This window comes from Nannobrachium achirus (assembly GCF_963921795.1).
Source record: "Nannobrachium achirus genome assembly, chromosome: 1".
In the NCBI taxonomy this organism is placed as follows: domain Eukaryota; kingdom Metazoa; phylum Chordata; class Actinopteri; order Myctophiformes; family Myctophidae; genus Nannobrachium; species Nannobrachium achirus.
Genome location: NC_137810.1, coordinates 81,849,259 through 81,864,372, shown reverse-complemented (window position 1 = coordinate 81,864,372; position 15,114 = coordinate 81,849,259). Strand labels below are relative to the sequence as shown.

Here is a 15,114-nt window from a genome sequence, read left to right as displayed (position 1 = left end):
CCATGTGTTCCTCCTGGAGGTCACGACCAAAGCCAACAAGTCTGTAATCAGAGGTGTCAATCAGACCACACACACACACGCACGCACGCACGCGCGCACACACACACACACACACACACACACACACACACACACACACACACACACACACACACACACACACACACACACACACACACACACACACACACACGTCAAGTCCATTTATTTATAAAGCAGATTTAAAAACAACCAGGTTGACCAAAGTGCTGTACATCATGAGAACGCAGTAAAAACAAATACAATACAAAGCAAAAACAATAGAAACATTTGTAAACATTTAAAACCTTGTAAGAACAGCTATAAAAACAAAACATTTAAGATATAAAACAATGACAGGTAAAAGGCACAGGGAGGGAGGGGTCTAGGGCTCAAATGATAGGGTGAAGAGGTGTGTTTTAAGTGGGATGGAAGGCTGTTCCAGAGAGCTGGGCCAGCCACAGCCACAGTGTGTGTGTGTGTGTGTGTGTGTGTGTGTGTGTGTGTGTGTGCCGTGTGTGTGCGTGTGTGCGTGTGTGCGTGCGTGCGTGCGTGCGTGTGTGCGTGCGTGCGTGCATGCGTGCGTATCACTGTTGATTTAACTATCATGTTTAGTTATAGTGTAGTGGTGTGAAGGTACAGTACATTGTTTCTGTTCTAAGTTTTCTATTCACATGACTACTAACCGAGCCTTTCTGCTGTTCCTCACAGCTGGGATGAGTCTGAGTCGGCCCTCCTCTGATGTGTTGTATTTGTCCAGGTCCAACTCCTCCAGAACATCCTCTGACATCTGCAGCATGGCGGCCAGAGCTGAACACTGGGTTGGAGACAGTTCTGTCTTTGATCTGTCCCCTGACTTCAGGTACTGTTGGATATCCTGATGCACTGAGTGGTCGTTCATCTCCATCAAACAGTGGAAGATGTTGATACATCTGTCAGGAGAGAAGTGTTGGATTAAAGGATCTTTCATCTCCTTCAGGTTGTTGATGGCTCTCTGGATGCTCTCTGGACTGTACTGTGTCTGACCCAATAGCCCTCCCAACAGACTCTGGTTGGACGGCAGTGAGAGACCATGAAGGAAGCGGAGAAACAGGTCCAGGTGACCATTCTTACTCTTTATGGCTTTACGGTTGGCTGCGTCCAGGAAGTCCTCCAAGGAGTCACTGTTGTAATCATTTCCCCTTCCGTCATTTACCAGGAATGCCTTCAGTACCTCCATGTTCTTCTGTGTGAAACAGTGGAACAGGTAGACTGCAGCCAGAAACTCCTGGATGATCAGATGAACAAAGCAGTAGACTGCTCTCTGGAAGAGCACGCCCTCTCTTTTGAAGATCTCTGTGCACACTCCTGAGTACAGCGAGGCGTCTTTCACATCCAGACCACACTCTTCCAGGTCTTCTTGGTAGAACATGATGCTGCCTTTCTCCAGATGTTCAAACGCCAGCCTGCCCAGCTTCAGAAGAACTTCCCTGTCCTTCTCTGTGAGCTGCTGTTGATTCTCTCTCTTTTTTCTGTTTCTTTTCTTGTTTCTTTTCTTCCCCCGATGAGGCTCATCATACTTCAGCTCCTTCCTCTTTGTCTGGACCAACAGGAAGTGGCAGCACATGGCAGTCAGGGTCGTGGGCAGCTGTCCTGTCTCGTCTGTCTTCACCATGTCCTCCAGAACGGTAGCGCTGATCCAACAGAAGACTGGGATGTGACACATGATGTGGAGGCTCTTTGACGTCTTCATGTGTGAGATGATTCTGCTGGCCAGCTCCTCATCACTGAATCTCTTCCTGAAGTACTCCTCCTTCTGGGGGTCTGTGAACCCTCGTACTTCTGTCACCAGGTCAACATATGCAGGAGGGATCTGATTGGCTGCTGCAGGTCTGGTGGTTATCCAGATGAGAGCCAATGGGAGCAGATTCCCCTCGATGAGGTTTGTCAACAGCCCGTCCACTGATGATGTCACTGTGACATCAGAGATGATGTCATTGTTGAAGTTGAAGGACAACCTGCTTTCATCCAAACCATCAAAGATGAAGCCAACCTTCCAGACAGCGAGCTGCTCTGCTGTGACCTTCTTCAACGTTGGATGGAAAACATGGATCAGTGAGAGAAGACTGTGCTGCTCATCTCTGACCAAGTTCAGCTCCCGGAATGAGAAGGGAACCAGGAGAATGACATCTTGATTTTCAAAACCCTTTGCCCAGTCCAGAGCGACCTTACGCACAGAGAAGGTTTTTCCAATGCCAGCGACTCCCTTGGTCAGAACTCTTCTGATTGGTGTGTCTCTGCCAAGGAGGAGGGGCTTAAAGATGTCACAGCAGTTGATTGGTTGGTCATGGAGGGTGTTCTTCTTGGAGAGTGTCTCAAGCTGGTAGACCTCATGTTGGTTATTAACCCCTTCACTCTCTCCCACTGTGATGTAGAGCGCTGTGAAGATGCTGCTGAGGGAGGGCACTTCAGTGACGTCTGTCACACGATCCAGACTGTTCAAAGTGATCTTATAAACCTTTAAATCCTCCTGCACACTGACACCTGCTATGAGAAGACAATGAAGACATTTTAAACATTCAGCTTCATTCATAACTTTACATTCTTACAACGGTTTACCCACATTATTAATGTGTTAAATATCATACATTAGGGGAAAAATAACCAATATATAACATAATAATGTTGAATTGGGTGACTGGTTTTCTCTCGTGGGATGATAAAGATATTAATCTGAATTGTTTTAGTCCAGAGTTGATAGATGTTACCCTATTTGACAATGTTTATTTTGTATATATGTATTTTTTGGAAAAATTGTCCAAATTCTTTTGCAAAATTGTCTTACTTTGTCCACTGCTGGTCTGAGTGGATGTCTTCAGTCCAGGTGTGGTTGTGAATGTCTCTCCTGAACATCTGGACGTCTGCTCAGTCCTCTTCCTCTCTCTGTGGAGATGAAGACACTTTATTAGGACTGGATTCACCCATCTTAGCTGCTCTGCACTGTTAGTTAGGCTACCTGTTAGTGCCAGAATTGATTTTAAGATTTTACCCATGACTTCTCTGACATGCTAGAACCCTACAAGCCTGTGCTCAGCATCAGATCATCATGATAGAACCCTACAAGCCTGTGCTCAGCATCAGATCATCATGTTAGAACCCTACAAGCCTGTGTTCAGCATCAGATCATCAGATAAGAGGTGGAGGGGCCTTAATTATTTTAGCTATTGAGAAATAGCAGATATACAAGCTCACAGCGCGGCACCAAGTGCAGCGCTGCAAGCTTGTAGATTTATTTTGAACAGTTGTAAACATGTGTGCAAATCTTTGAATATGTATGTATATTGAAGCGAACATTTGAACTCAAATTTTGTTTCTTTTGCTAAATATTTTGAGATGGGGGTCCATGGCCAAATACATATCATTTTGGGGGTCCTTCACATGAAACAGTTTGAGCACCACTGACATAGAAACTATTCAAAGACTTGGACACATTTTCAAGATTTTTCAAAAATAGAAGATCTACAAGCTGGCAGTGCTCGGTGACGCACTTTGAGCCTGTAGATCTGCTATTTTTCAATAGTTAAAGCACAACACATAATGTGTAATAATGCATTCCCAGTCTAAATGGGTTAAACCCCTCCCCTGAAGAACATTCATGGGGGGCCCACAGTGAATGCTTGAACCCAGGGCCCAGGATTTGGTGCGACACCCCTGCTCACAACACAGCTTGTCTCAAATTCTTCCTGACATTTTTTTTTGTTTTTTATATCTGCATGTGTCTATTTTAAAATGTGTGCCTAATTTTTATTCACTGATCGTTTGTTGTAGATCAGGGGTGCCCACACTTTTTTGACGTGAGATCTACTTTTAAAATGACTAGCTCAACATGATCTACCCATCCAAAATCTTTTAGCTGAAGGCCTGAGGGGGGCTTTGGAATAGCAGCACTGGCGTTACATTTTAGGGTAAACCAGTAAGACTCCCTAATCGGGAGATAAGCGACCGTTGGTCGCTTATCTCCACAAATAGGCCAAAAGTTTGTTTTACCAATTATCAAGACATACGGGCAGTTGACAGTTTGCCATGGTTACTCATTGAAGTTGAATCTCCATATATGGAGATAACCTACGCATCACACTAAGTCTGACCTCACCAGCCCATATTTGGGCATGAGCAACTTATGTCTCCATATATGGAGATATGATGACATCACACAGTCCTCAGCCGATGATGTGGCGTGATGTCATACAATACACAAACGAGCCCTACAGTATAAAGGGGCAATTCTTGCCAGGAAAGAAGCATTTCTTCGACTCAGACCTTATCACCAGGGTTGGCTTATAGCAGCTGTCGGTAGGACCATATATGGATTCTGTTAGTGTGGGTTAGGGCATCATCTGGGATACAATCCCTTTTATGCCCATATATGGAGATCCCTAACAGAATCCCTTTCATGCCCATATATGGAGATCCCTAACAGAATCCCTTTTATGCCCATATATGGAGATCCCTAACAGCATCCCTTTTATGCCCATATATGGAGATCACTAACAGCTAACAGAATCCCTTTTATGCCCATATATGGAGATCATAGAGTTATAATAAGAATAGAGAGGGCAACTGATATCCCCGCTCGTCCACTTGCATTGAGTTGCTCACCCAGCGCATGAAGCGTACTTCCGCGTTTGAAAAGCCTCTGAAAAGTGACGTATTGGGTCAACTATTTGGCTTCTGAGCCAATCACGACGGTCGGGGAGCGAGAAACGGGGAGGCGGGGGTAGCGGGGGGCTATCTGCCTCAACTGAACTAACTGTATGAATAGTTGACCCAACTGCAGTACCTCAAACGGCCACCATGTACTTTTTGCTTCAAAGCGCCCCCAGGGTTCTGGGGGCTTGATGGAGATCCCTAACAGAATCCCTTTTATGCCCATATATGGAGATCCCTAACAGAATCCCTTTTATGCCCATATATGGAGATCCCTAACAGAATCCCTTTTATGCCCATATATGGAGATCCCTAACAGAATCCCTTTTATGCCCATATATGGAGATCTCTAACAGAATCCCTTTTATGCCCATATATGGAGATCCCTAACAGAATCCCTTGTATGCCCATATATGGAGATCCCTAACAGAATCCCTTTTATGCCCATATATGGAGATCCCTAACAGAATCCCTTTTATGCCCATATATTATGGAGAAATCCCTGCTCTGAGTATCTGACATCAGTGTGATGTCACCTGTTTATGCCCATATATGGAGATCCCTGCTCTGCGTATCTGGTTGCTATGGTAAACAGTTGGTTGCTAGGGTAAAAAAAAAACATGGTTGCTATGGTAAACAGTTGGTTGCTAGGGTAAACAGTTGGTTGCTAGGGTAAAACCATGGTTGCTAAGGTGGTTGCTAACGTACACTAACAGACCAGCAACAACAGACTGTTGCCACAGCAACGTACACAAAGGTTTGTGTACACATGTGGTGTGATGTCATACTTATGCGGAGATATGAGCAGGGCAAAGGTGTGACGTGTGACGTGTGACGTGTGACCGACCGACCGACCGACCGACCGACGGACGGCTGGTGGAGGTTTTGATACTAAACTGCGACCTACGGCCGCAATAACACTGATCATCCTCTGTATCAATAACTATATCAATAACACTGATCATCCTCTGTATCAATAACTATATCAGTAACACTGATCATCCTCTGTATCAATAACTATATCAGTAATAAATTACACTGATCATCCTCTGTATCAATAACTATATCAATAATAAATGACACTGATCATCCTCTGTATCAATAACTATAGCAGTAACACTGATCATCCTCTGTATCAATAACTATATCAGTAATAAATGACACTGATCATCCTCTGTATCAATAACTATATCAATAATAAATGACACTGATCATCCTCTGTATCAATAACTATATCAATAATAAATAACACTGATCATCCTCTGTATCAATAACTATATCAATAACACTGATCATCCTCTGTATCTCTACTTCCACCTCATGCCATCAGGGTGAAGGTACAGAACCCTGAAGTGGAACAAGGTTGGTTTATCAGGAGTTTTGTCTCCTCAGCCATCGCTGCACTAAACAACCTGCTTCGCCCCCGTTGATAGGGTGGTTTTCTGTGCACAGTGGAGACCTGATGATCTGTTTGTGTTGTGTTATATGGTTATGTGTTGTTATTTGTGTCCCAGCACCCCTGAGAGCCAGTCATCTCGGGGACTGTCATTATTCCCTGCAGCCAAAATGATTTTTTTGTTTTTGCTCTTTTTTTTTTAATGCCACAACAGCATCTCATAATATCTAGGCTACATTTCACTTAAACGCCAGAGCTTAACTCTGCATGTAAATAAGACTTTTTTTAATTAATGTGAGAGATCGGTACATAATTCTGTTAGTCCTCCCAGTTTATATTAGCTAAAATGCTAACTAGCCAGCCTTTGTTAGCCGTTTGTAGCCAAATGCGGTAATATCGGGACTCCATTACTTAGCGATGCAACCCACAGTATTTATCCCATTAATTTAATGCCACGTGTGTTCCAAATGAACAATTATTAACCACGTAATGTATGATTTTGTGTATTATTATTTATTATTCTTCCGCCGTTCTTCCGCTGTTTCTTCTTCTACGCTGGTGAAAATGATCCGTTCCTGCCTGGAGGCGTCTGTGACGTATGCGTTTGTCTTCTGTGAAGCTCCGGTGCGGAAGCTTCCTTTGTCACTGAGTTAGCTTAGCATTGAATAGATCAGTGTCGTCCTAAACTATCTAATTCTAACGTTCAAGGGTGTTTGTTTTTGGACAATAAATTGACAGCCAAGAAAACATGGATGGAATGCAATCGTTCACTCGCTGTCGGAAAGTTGACTAGAGTAGACTATTCTGGTTGACTGGCTATGAGTGGCTAACGCTAGCTAGCGTTAGCTAGCGCTAGCTGCAGCGCTAGCTGCAGGCTATAAACAAATAAAACGTGACCCAACTCTATTGTTGCTCTCTTCTACAAGCTCACAACGCGAGGCGGTTAAGCCTGTAGATTGTGTTTTATTATCAGGTCAGATAATCATTCTGACTGAAGTTACACAAACACTGATTATGCTACATTTAGCACAGTTAGCCCTGTTGCGCACGTAATAAATTCACTTCAACCTCGTGTTGAGCAGTTAATCCTATTTGCTACGTACGTCTACAAAAACCTTCATATTTCAAAGATAACGTGCTTACTGAAGTCTCACAGATGTCACAGTATGGTACGCTCAAGCAGAATTACCTGTATCTTTCGTATTGTTTAATAAACTGCATTTTAATCCGATCAGATGCCATTTTCTGTTGTTTTTCAGCCATGCGACCCCATCGGTTGCGAGGTGTACTGCACTTAGATACATTAATACCTTTTTAAGGAAACGACGACCGATCAGATTAAAATGCTCCTCATTAAATAATACGATCATTACGGGACATTCTGCTGGAGCGTACCCTATGGTGACATCTGTGAGCCTTCACTAAGCAATTTATCTTTGTAATCTGACCGTTTGTGTAGACGTATGTAGCAAATTGGTTAAACTGCTTCACGGTTGGCGCAGCGTAGCGTCTTTACATTTAGCCCAATAATGCTTGAGATGCTGTTGTGGCATTATCTTTTTAGAGAGCAATAACTAAAGTTTAAAACATACATAAACCACTTTAGCCCTATGTTATACCAAGGCTATTTGAAAATAGACGATCTACAAGCTCACAACGCATTGCGGTGCGACACGTTGTGAGCTTGTAGATCTGCTATTTTCAAACATTTTGTACTTTTACTTTTGGTACTTTAAGTACATTTGGATACCAATACTTTTGTACTTTTACTCAAGTACATTTTTTATTCTGGACTTTTACTTGTAACAGAGTGATTCTACATTGCAGAATTGATACTTTACTTTATTATAAAATGTTGGTACTTTTTCCACCACTGTGTAAACGTTTGTGTTCTCATGCCAATAAAGCTTCTTTGAATTGAAGATTGAATTGAAGATTGCTCCCCATGTGGCGGAGTCAGGTCATTGCAGGTTAGAAATTTATTTAAAACTTGAATATCTCAAAAGTACTATTTCAGCATGGCATCATTCTATAAGCCATATCTTCAAAACTGTTGGGTCAATCTCCACAACCAATATATCAATTTGTAGCTATGATCCCCAGCTTTCAAATGAAATGAAAACATGAAAATGAAAAAAATTGCAATGACTGGCTCTCAGGGAGATTGGAACACATTTTGTTTGAACAGACTTATGAAGACAAATTTCGCTTCAGGGACAATAAAGATGATTTGTATTATCACTATTATAAAGTAGTAGTTACTGTGGTCACAGCAGTAACTTTATTTGTTTATTCAGAGATGTCTTCATCTACAAGCTCGCAAGGTCGCAGGAAGCAGCGCATTTTGAGCTTGTAGATGGGTTGGGCCGGGCTCACTTTTTGTATGCCCAATCTAAGCTCTATCATGTTATAGTGTTATATATTGTATAGAAGGATTGACATACTGTGTGTGTGGAGGTCCAGGTTCATCACTGAAGTTAAGAGGTATTCCCATAGACCGGTCACTCTTCATAGACACACAGCTGGGTGTTGGAGACTCTGCTCTGTGACTTCTGAAATCATACAATGTTTATACAATCTATTAGTAGGGGTGCAACGATTAATTGTAATCAAATTGATAATTAAATTAGTTGCCAACTAATTTAGTAATCGTAATCGAATCAGCAAATAATCACTTGAATTATCTGGAATTCTTATTGGCAAGCTGGCAGGCACTTCACCACTGAATACTTTATAGTACGGGGCGGCTACACGAAAGACTAAAAAAAGAGAAGGATACACAAGACTAAGACAAAAAAAGAGAAGAATAAGAAAGAAAAAAAAGGAGGAGGAGGATAAAGATACCAAAAGGAGAGAGAAGAAAGGGTGGATGAGATACAATGTGTCTCAGAAAAGAAAATGTAACAAGGAGGTGGCAAATGGGCGGCTAGATAAAGTTATTAGGCCTGCATCCGACTTTAAGTCGACGCACAGGATTCCAGAAGTGTAGCGCTTATTCGCTCTTGTATCAAACTGGTACTCGAAACGTAAATATGGGGGCGGATGTGAAAATAAGAAAAGAATAAAAAAGAAAAAAAGGAGGAGGAGGATAAAGATACCAAAAGGAGAGAGAAGAAAGGGTGGATGAGGTACAATGTGCGGTATCCTCCTTGTCAAGCTTGACGTTGGGCATTTGGACCTATACATGGAGAAATGGAGCGAACCTGTTTTGCCTAAACATTGAGATGTGGAGAACACTATACAGTCCTTCATGTCATATGGGACTACCGTCATAGACAGTAGCCATTGTTAGGCCGGAGTAAATGGCTGTCTGTCTGACTGTCTGTACAGGAAGTGATGTCACATGACATACTTTTTATGCCCATATATGAGTCATTCTGTACCACATCTCCATGTTTAGGCAAATTCCACACAGAAAGGCCCTATCGCCCACACCCTACGTGTCTCCTAGGGTTGATACCCTCACAAAAACATGAACAAACTCCCCCCAGAATGACAACAACTAGAATCGTCAGAGAAACGCTGTGGTTGGCCAGATGGTCGAGAATTGGCGTGACCTCGCCGAGGTCGCATGTCACCCTGAGGTCGCATATCACCCTCAGGTGTCTTACTAGTAGTATACCTTGAACAAAATCATCAATAAAAAGCTTTATACCTTTTATACAAAGTAGAACTGTTTTGCGATCCGCAATGTTGAAACAACAGAAAAAAAGGGAAAAAGCACAAAAAAAAAAAGCCTGAATTGTTAGCCACACCCCTTAAATTGATGTTTCAGCGATACAGGTCTGGGTGCGCTCTCATTGAAGCTGTTTTCCTCGTTTGGAAATTTGTCTGGCGAATCAGTGTCGCTTCAACTCGATGATCTCGGGGCTTGTGAGCAGCGAGGGTGGGGTTTTCACAGAACTCATGTGCGATTCCAAGGCCGGATTTACACTGCTGATCTTTTGGCCCGACTTTTCACACTGCATTTGCAAGTGACATAGGCATCATGACGTTACGTCACTATGTCGACGCTAGTTGATTAAGTTCAGGAAATGCGGAAAAACTGAGTCCATCCTCTTTGGATCAAATCATAACCTCAAAAAAGTCGATAACTTCACAATCAAAGTGGGTGACAAGGTCATAACACGAAAAAACGAAATCTCTTACTTAGGATGTATCCTTGAAGCTAATCTTTCCAGTGAAAAGATGACTTCTAAAGTAATAAATAAAATCAACCAACAAACTCGTTTCCTACAGAGGATCGCCCCAATGGTCAATTTCAACACACTGAAGACCATAGCTGGTGCAATAATCCAGCCCCTCTTTGACTACGGAGTCCACGTATGGTATCGTGACGCCCCACAAGCCCTGAAAACTAAACTTCAAACAGCCCAAAATAAACTAATTAGGGTCCTGCTTAACCTTCCCTATCAGACTCACCTCAACGCTACTCACCAGTTAAGAGTGGGGTGGCTCAGAGTAGATGACAGAGTACAGCAACTTGCAATGGGCCTGGTGTACAAGATACACTACACCACTATGATACCCAAGTACCTGTCAAAATACTTTATAAACCTTAAGGATGTCCATAATTACAACACCAGAGGCAGCGCCACAGATCACTTTCAACCCAGAGTCAAAACCAACAAAGGGTCAAACTCTTTTTTCTGCTATACCACCAAAATGTGGAAAGCCTTACCGAAGGCCATAAAGGATTGTGGATCACTACCATCCTTTAAAATTGCCCTGAAAAACCACTTACAGGCAGCAGCCGTTCGCAACTGGTAAAAAAACTAACCTAGCCCAACCCTACCCTCCCCTGCCCCTTCTTTGTATATACTTACTGTTTGTTTAGACTTACTGTTTTTTTTTTGTCTTTACATATCTACTGCATAGTACTGTATTCTATTCGTCTGTCATTCAATGTTATATGAGATACTTTAATGGTTTCCTGTGGAAATAAGCTTAGTCTTTTCATGGATCTCCTTTTAGTAGACCTTGTACCAGTGAACTGTACCGTCATGAAACTGTACCTTTTCCTATGCAAACTTCTAATAAAGTCTTCAATCAATCAATCAATCAAAGACCTTAGTAAACATACGTTACAATTGTTCTTCTCTCTTCTTTTCTTTACTCTTCTGTTTCGTTCTTCTCTCTGGTTTTGTCTATTTAGCTCACATGTTCTCTCCCTTCTCTCTTGTTTTTCTCATTTGCTCAACACGCTGTAATCAAATAGTAAACACTCGCGCTCTGTAATGACGTCATTACAGTGGAGCTCCGCTCGCTCGGGTCGCGCAGCAAGTGACGTTTGGCCAGTTTGATGTGACTTGCATGTGACTTGCATATAACTCTATGGGGTGGATGTGGTAACTGCTTTCAGACTGAGACAGGATCGGATTTGAAACCACCTCTGGATGTGTTTTTTTCAAAATCAGATTCCATGTGACCTGCATGTGACCTGTCTGGATTTATACTATTTAAAAAAAATCGGATTTCACTTTTGATGTGACACAGAACTGATTCAGGCTAGATTTCAGTGGCAGTGTAAAGCCGGCCTAAGTAACCCAGTGCCGCCGCCAGACCGTACCGTGCATTCCCAAACATAAACATCACGTTGCCTGCCGTGGTAACATGCGATCTTATCGATCTCGCTATGAAACATCAGTAGCAGACATGTTTTGCTGTTTGATTACTAGTTTGTAGCGCTCCTATTCTGCCTGTTTCTTTGGTTAGCAAGTATTAAGCAACAGGCTAGCCACTAGTAGCCAGCCACATAACAACACTACTTCATTGCTACTGTTGTGATTGGTCAGGTGGTGAACCAATCACAAAAGACTGCCTCTTTGGCAACACCCATCCCAGAAACGGCTGCGGATGAAAGCACTTTCAGACTGTATAATGGAGTGAAACGAAATGTCAATTCAGGCTGAGTGTCAGGCTGAGGCTTCCTACACACAGTCAGGCACTAAGTTGTGTGAGAGTTGTGTGGGGGAGGCGGGGGGCAGAGACAGCACAATGCATTCCGGATGGAAGTCTAGTGAGAGTCCTGTGGTTGCACAGAGCACCATCCAACAAGCACACAACACGCACACAACACGCACAGAGACAGGTGTAGGCAAACATTAGAGGGCAGACAAGCTGCACTTGATGAGACAGAAGGGCAGGGTTCAACTGCCAACCAATAGGGCAGAAAGGCCATGATGCAATCCCACACAGCTGTGTTCACTTGTAGTTTGTACTCCACAGCAGAGGAGTCTGTCTGCACCGCAGTGACATGAAACCTCCATTTCAGAACGAAAAATATTATAAATAAATTAAAGTTAAGTGTGTGTCACAGTACACATTCGACAATAACAATGAATATTACAAATATTTCTTTACATGTCATACATGGTGACAGTGATGCCTACACAGATGCAATTCACCCTTTGTCAAGTCCCGCCCATTGTCCTGCCCCTCTCCACACCCATTGGTTGCTGTGTCTTGGTGGGACATTCAGTGGGACATTCCATCCACTGCCATGTTAATTCAGTTGCTTCATATTGTTATTCTGTGTGCTCAATTCTAATTTCAAACTTTGTTTCAGTCAATTGGAGCTGCTCAGTGGCAGCATAGTGAATCAGCGTGTTTTTAAATGTTTTTATTTCTCCAAAAAATATGTTTTAGCTAATTCAACATAAAAAAGGCGAACCAGGGCGGGACAAGGCAGATAGAGCCTGCTGGTTGCCGGTTGGTCAGTCAGGGACCAACCAGGAGGCTAACAAAGGGTGAATTGATTGAATGTGCTATTCATAATAAAATGTAAGCTTTATACTGTGGTGGAAAAAATACTCAATTTCATTGCTTAAATAAAAGTATCAATACTGAAACATACAAATACTTTGTTAAAAGTAAAAGCCTGTAATTCAAAATGTATTGAGTAAAGGTATTAGTGTTGGCATTAGAATGTACTTCAAGTGCCTAAAGTAACTTTTTTAAATAGCAGATCCACAAGCTCACAACGTGTCACATGGTGGCACGCTGTGAGCTTGTAAATCCATTTTACGTGTCACCCGATGACACCTCCAAAAGAACTACATGGCCAAATAATATCTGCTTCCTCCTCAAGCAGAACCGCCCACTTCTGCAAAGCATTGTGGGAAATGTATTATTTTTTTGGAAGAGACTTTGACACACACAGAACTTTGAAACAACTTTGACTGAACTGGCTGAAAGACTGCACTCAGACTGGAACGCACTAAGTTGTGTGAGAGTTGTGTGGGGAGGCGGGGGGCAGAGACAGCACAATGCATTCCGGATGGAAGTCTAGTGCAGGGGTCCTCAATTAGGCGGACCACGGTCCATGTTGGACCACGAGGCACCGCCGACCGGACCCAGGACGAATTATAGTAAAAAAAAAAAGAAAAAAAAGTGGAAAAACATCTCCACGTTTTTGTTTCCACTTCTCGTATTCATTCACTTTCATTGCATGCGCTGAGTGTGAGAGAGAGAGAGAGAGAGAGACACAACGACGCGCTGATTGGCTGATGCCGGGCAACAAAGTATTATGGGCTGTCATGTCTTTGACAACGATGCGCTGATAGGCTATTGCTACAGACCTCAGAAGTTTTCGGAGCAGCAGCAACAGCAGTAGCTTCAGCCATAGAGTTATAATAAGAAGCTTCAGCCACCAACAATGCAACTAGTTATAAATCAGTGGGGTTTCATTCACGCAAAACATCATCAACGTGAATACGTTTGCAGGATTGTAATCTTATCTCCACAGTTTGTCGCGACATGCCACGGCCCGACGGCCGTGACGGCTGCCTCTCTTTCTGCATGGATGTTGTTCTCCCATGGTTCTCCCCACCGGGGGAAATGGATGCTGTGTGGCAGCGCGCCGCATCCAGTTGGGGTTATCGTGCAGCACTTAACGTGCGTCGATACCACGATGCGACACTGCGCAGCCGTCCGCGTTCAGTGTCTCCCCTGTCTCTGACGCGCGACACCTTGTTTTCATATCGATATTCACGTTGCGACACAAGCATAAATTATTCGAAGATTATCCCAGAGCACTAGCGCAAAATATCTCTGCTACATTGAACATTCTGTTCTCCCTGCTTTAATGGGTTGTTTCTCTTCAATCAAGTAAGGCCCGCAAATGATTTTGGAGGAGTCCCCAGCCCAGATGACAGTGAAGTCATAATTTAAGGACCCTTTTAACCAGTAAGACTCCCTAATCGGGAGATAAGCGACCGTTGGTCGTTTATCTCCACAAATATCACAACCTCCACCTCTCACGTCATACGGGTAGCCATAGTTACACCTGGAATGTTGAATCTCCATATATGGAGATAACCTACGCATCACACAAAGTCTGACCTCACCAGCCCATACTTGGGCATGGACGACTTATATCTCCATATACGGAGATGGCCATATATGGAGATACGATGACATCACAGAGTCCACAGCTGATGATGTGGCGTGATGTCATACAATACACAAACAAGCCCTATATAAAGGGGCAATTCTCACCAGGGAAGAGAGCATTGCCTGGAATGTTGAATCTCCATATATGGAGATAACCTACGCATCACACAAAGTCTGACCTCACCAGCCCATACTTGGGCATGGACGACTTATATCTCCATATACGGAGATGGCCATATATGGAGATACGATGACATCACAGAGTCCACAGCTGATGATGTGGCGTGATGTCATACAATAAACAAACAAGCCCTATATACTGATGCGATACGATGACATCACAGAGTCCACAGCTGATGATGTGGCGTGATGTCATACAATAAACAAACAAGCCCTATATACTGATGCGGAGATATGAGCAGGGCAAAGGTGTGACGTGTGACGTGTGACCGACCGACCGACCGACCGACCGACCGACGGCCGGTGGAGGTTTTGATACCAGTAAGACTCCCTAATCGGGAGATAAGCGACCGTTGGTCGCTTATCTCCACAAATATCACAACCTCCACCTCTCACGTCATACGGGTAGCCATAGTTACACCTGGAATGTTGAATCTCCA

At 43.2% G+C, this 15,114-nt stretch overlaps 1 protein-coding gene across 1 annotated transcript in view; it reads right to left on the bottom strand.

Moving 5' to 3' along the window:
• Positions 1-688: 688 nt before the first annotated feature.
• LOC308290153 (protein NLRC3-like) overlaps positions 689-15,114 on the bottom strand; it is a gene marked incomplete at both ends in the record, with an annotated part of 56,385 nt that continues 41,959 nt past the window's right edge. The window contains 2 exons of the mRNA XM_080731928.1: positions 689-1,540; positions 1,601-2,377. Of these exons, the coding sequence (XP_080588054.1) occupies positions 689-1,540; positions 1,601-2,377 (1,629 nt within the window). The remainder of the gene's footprint in view (positions 1,541-1,600; positions 2,378-15,114) is intronic.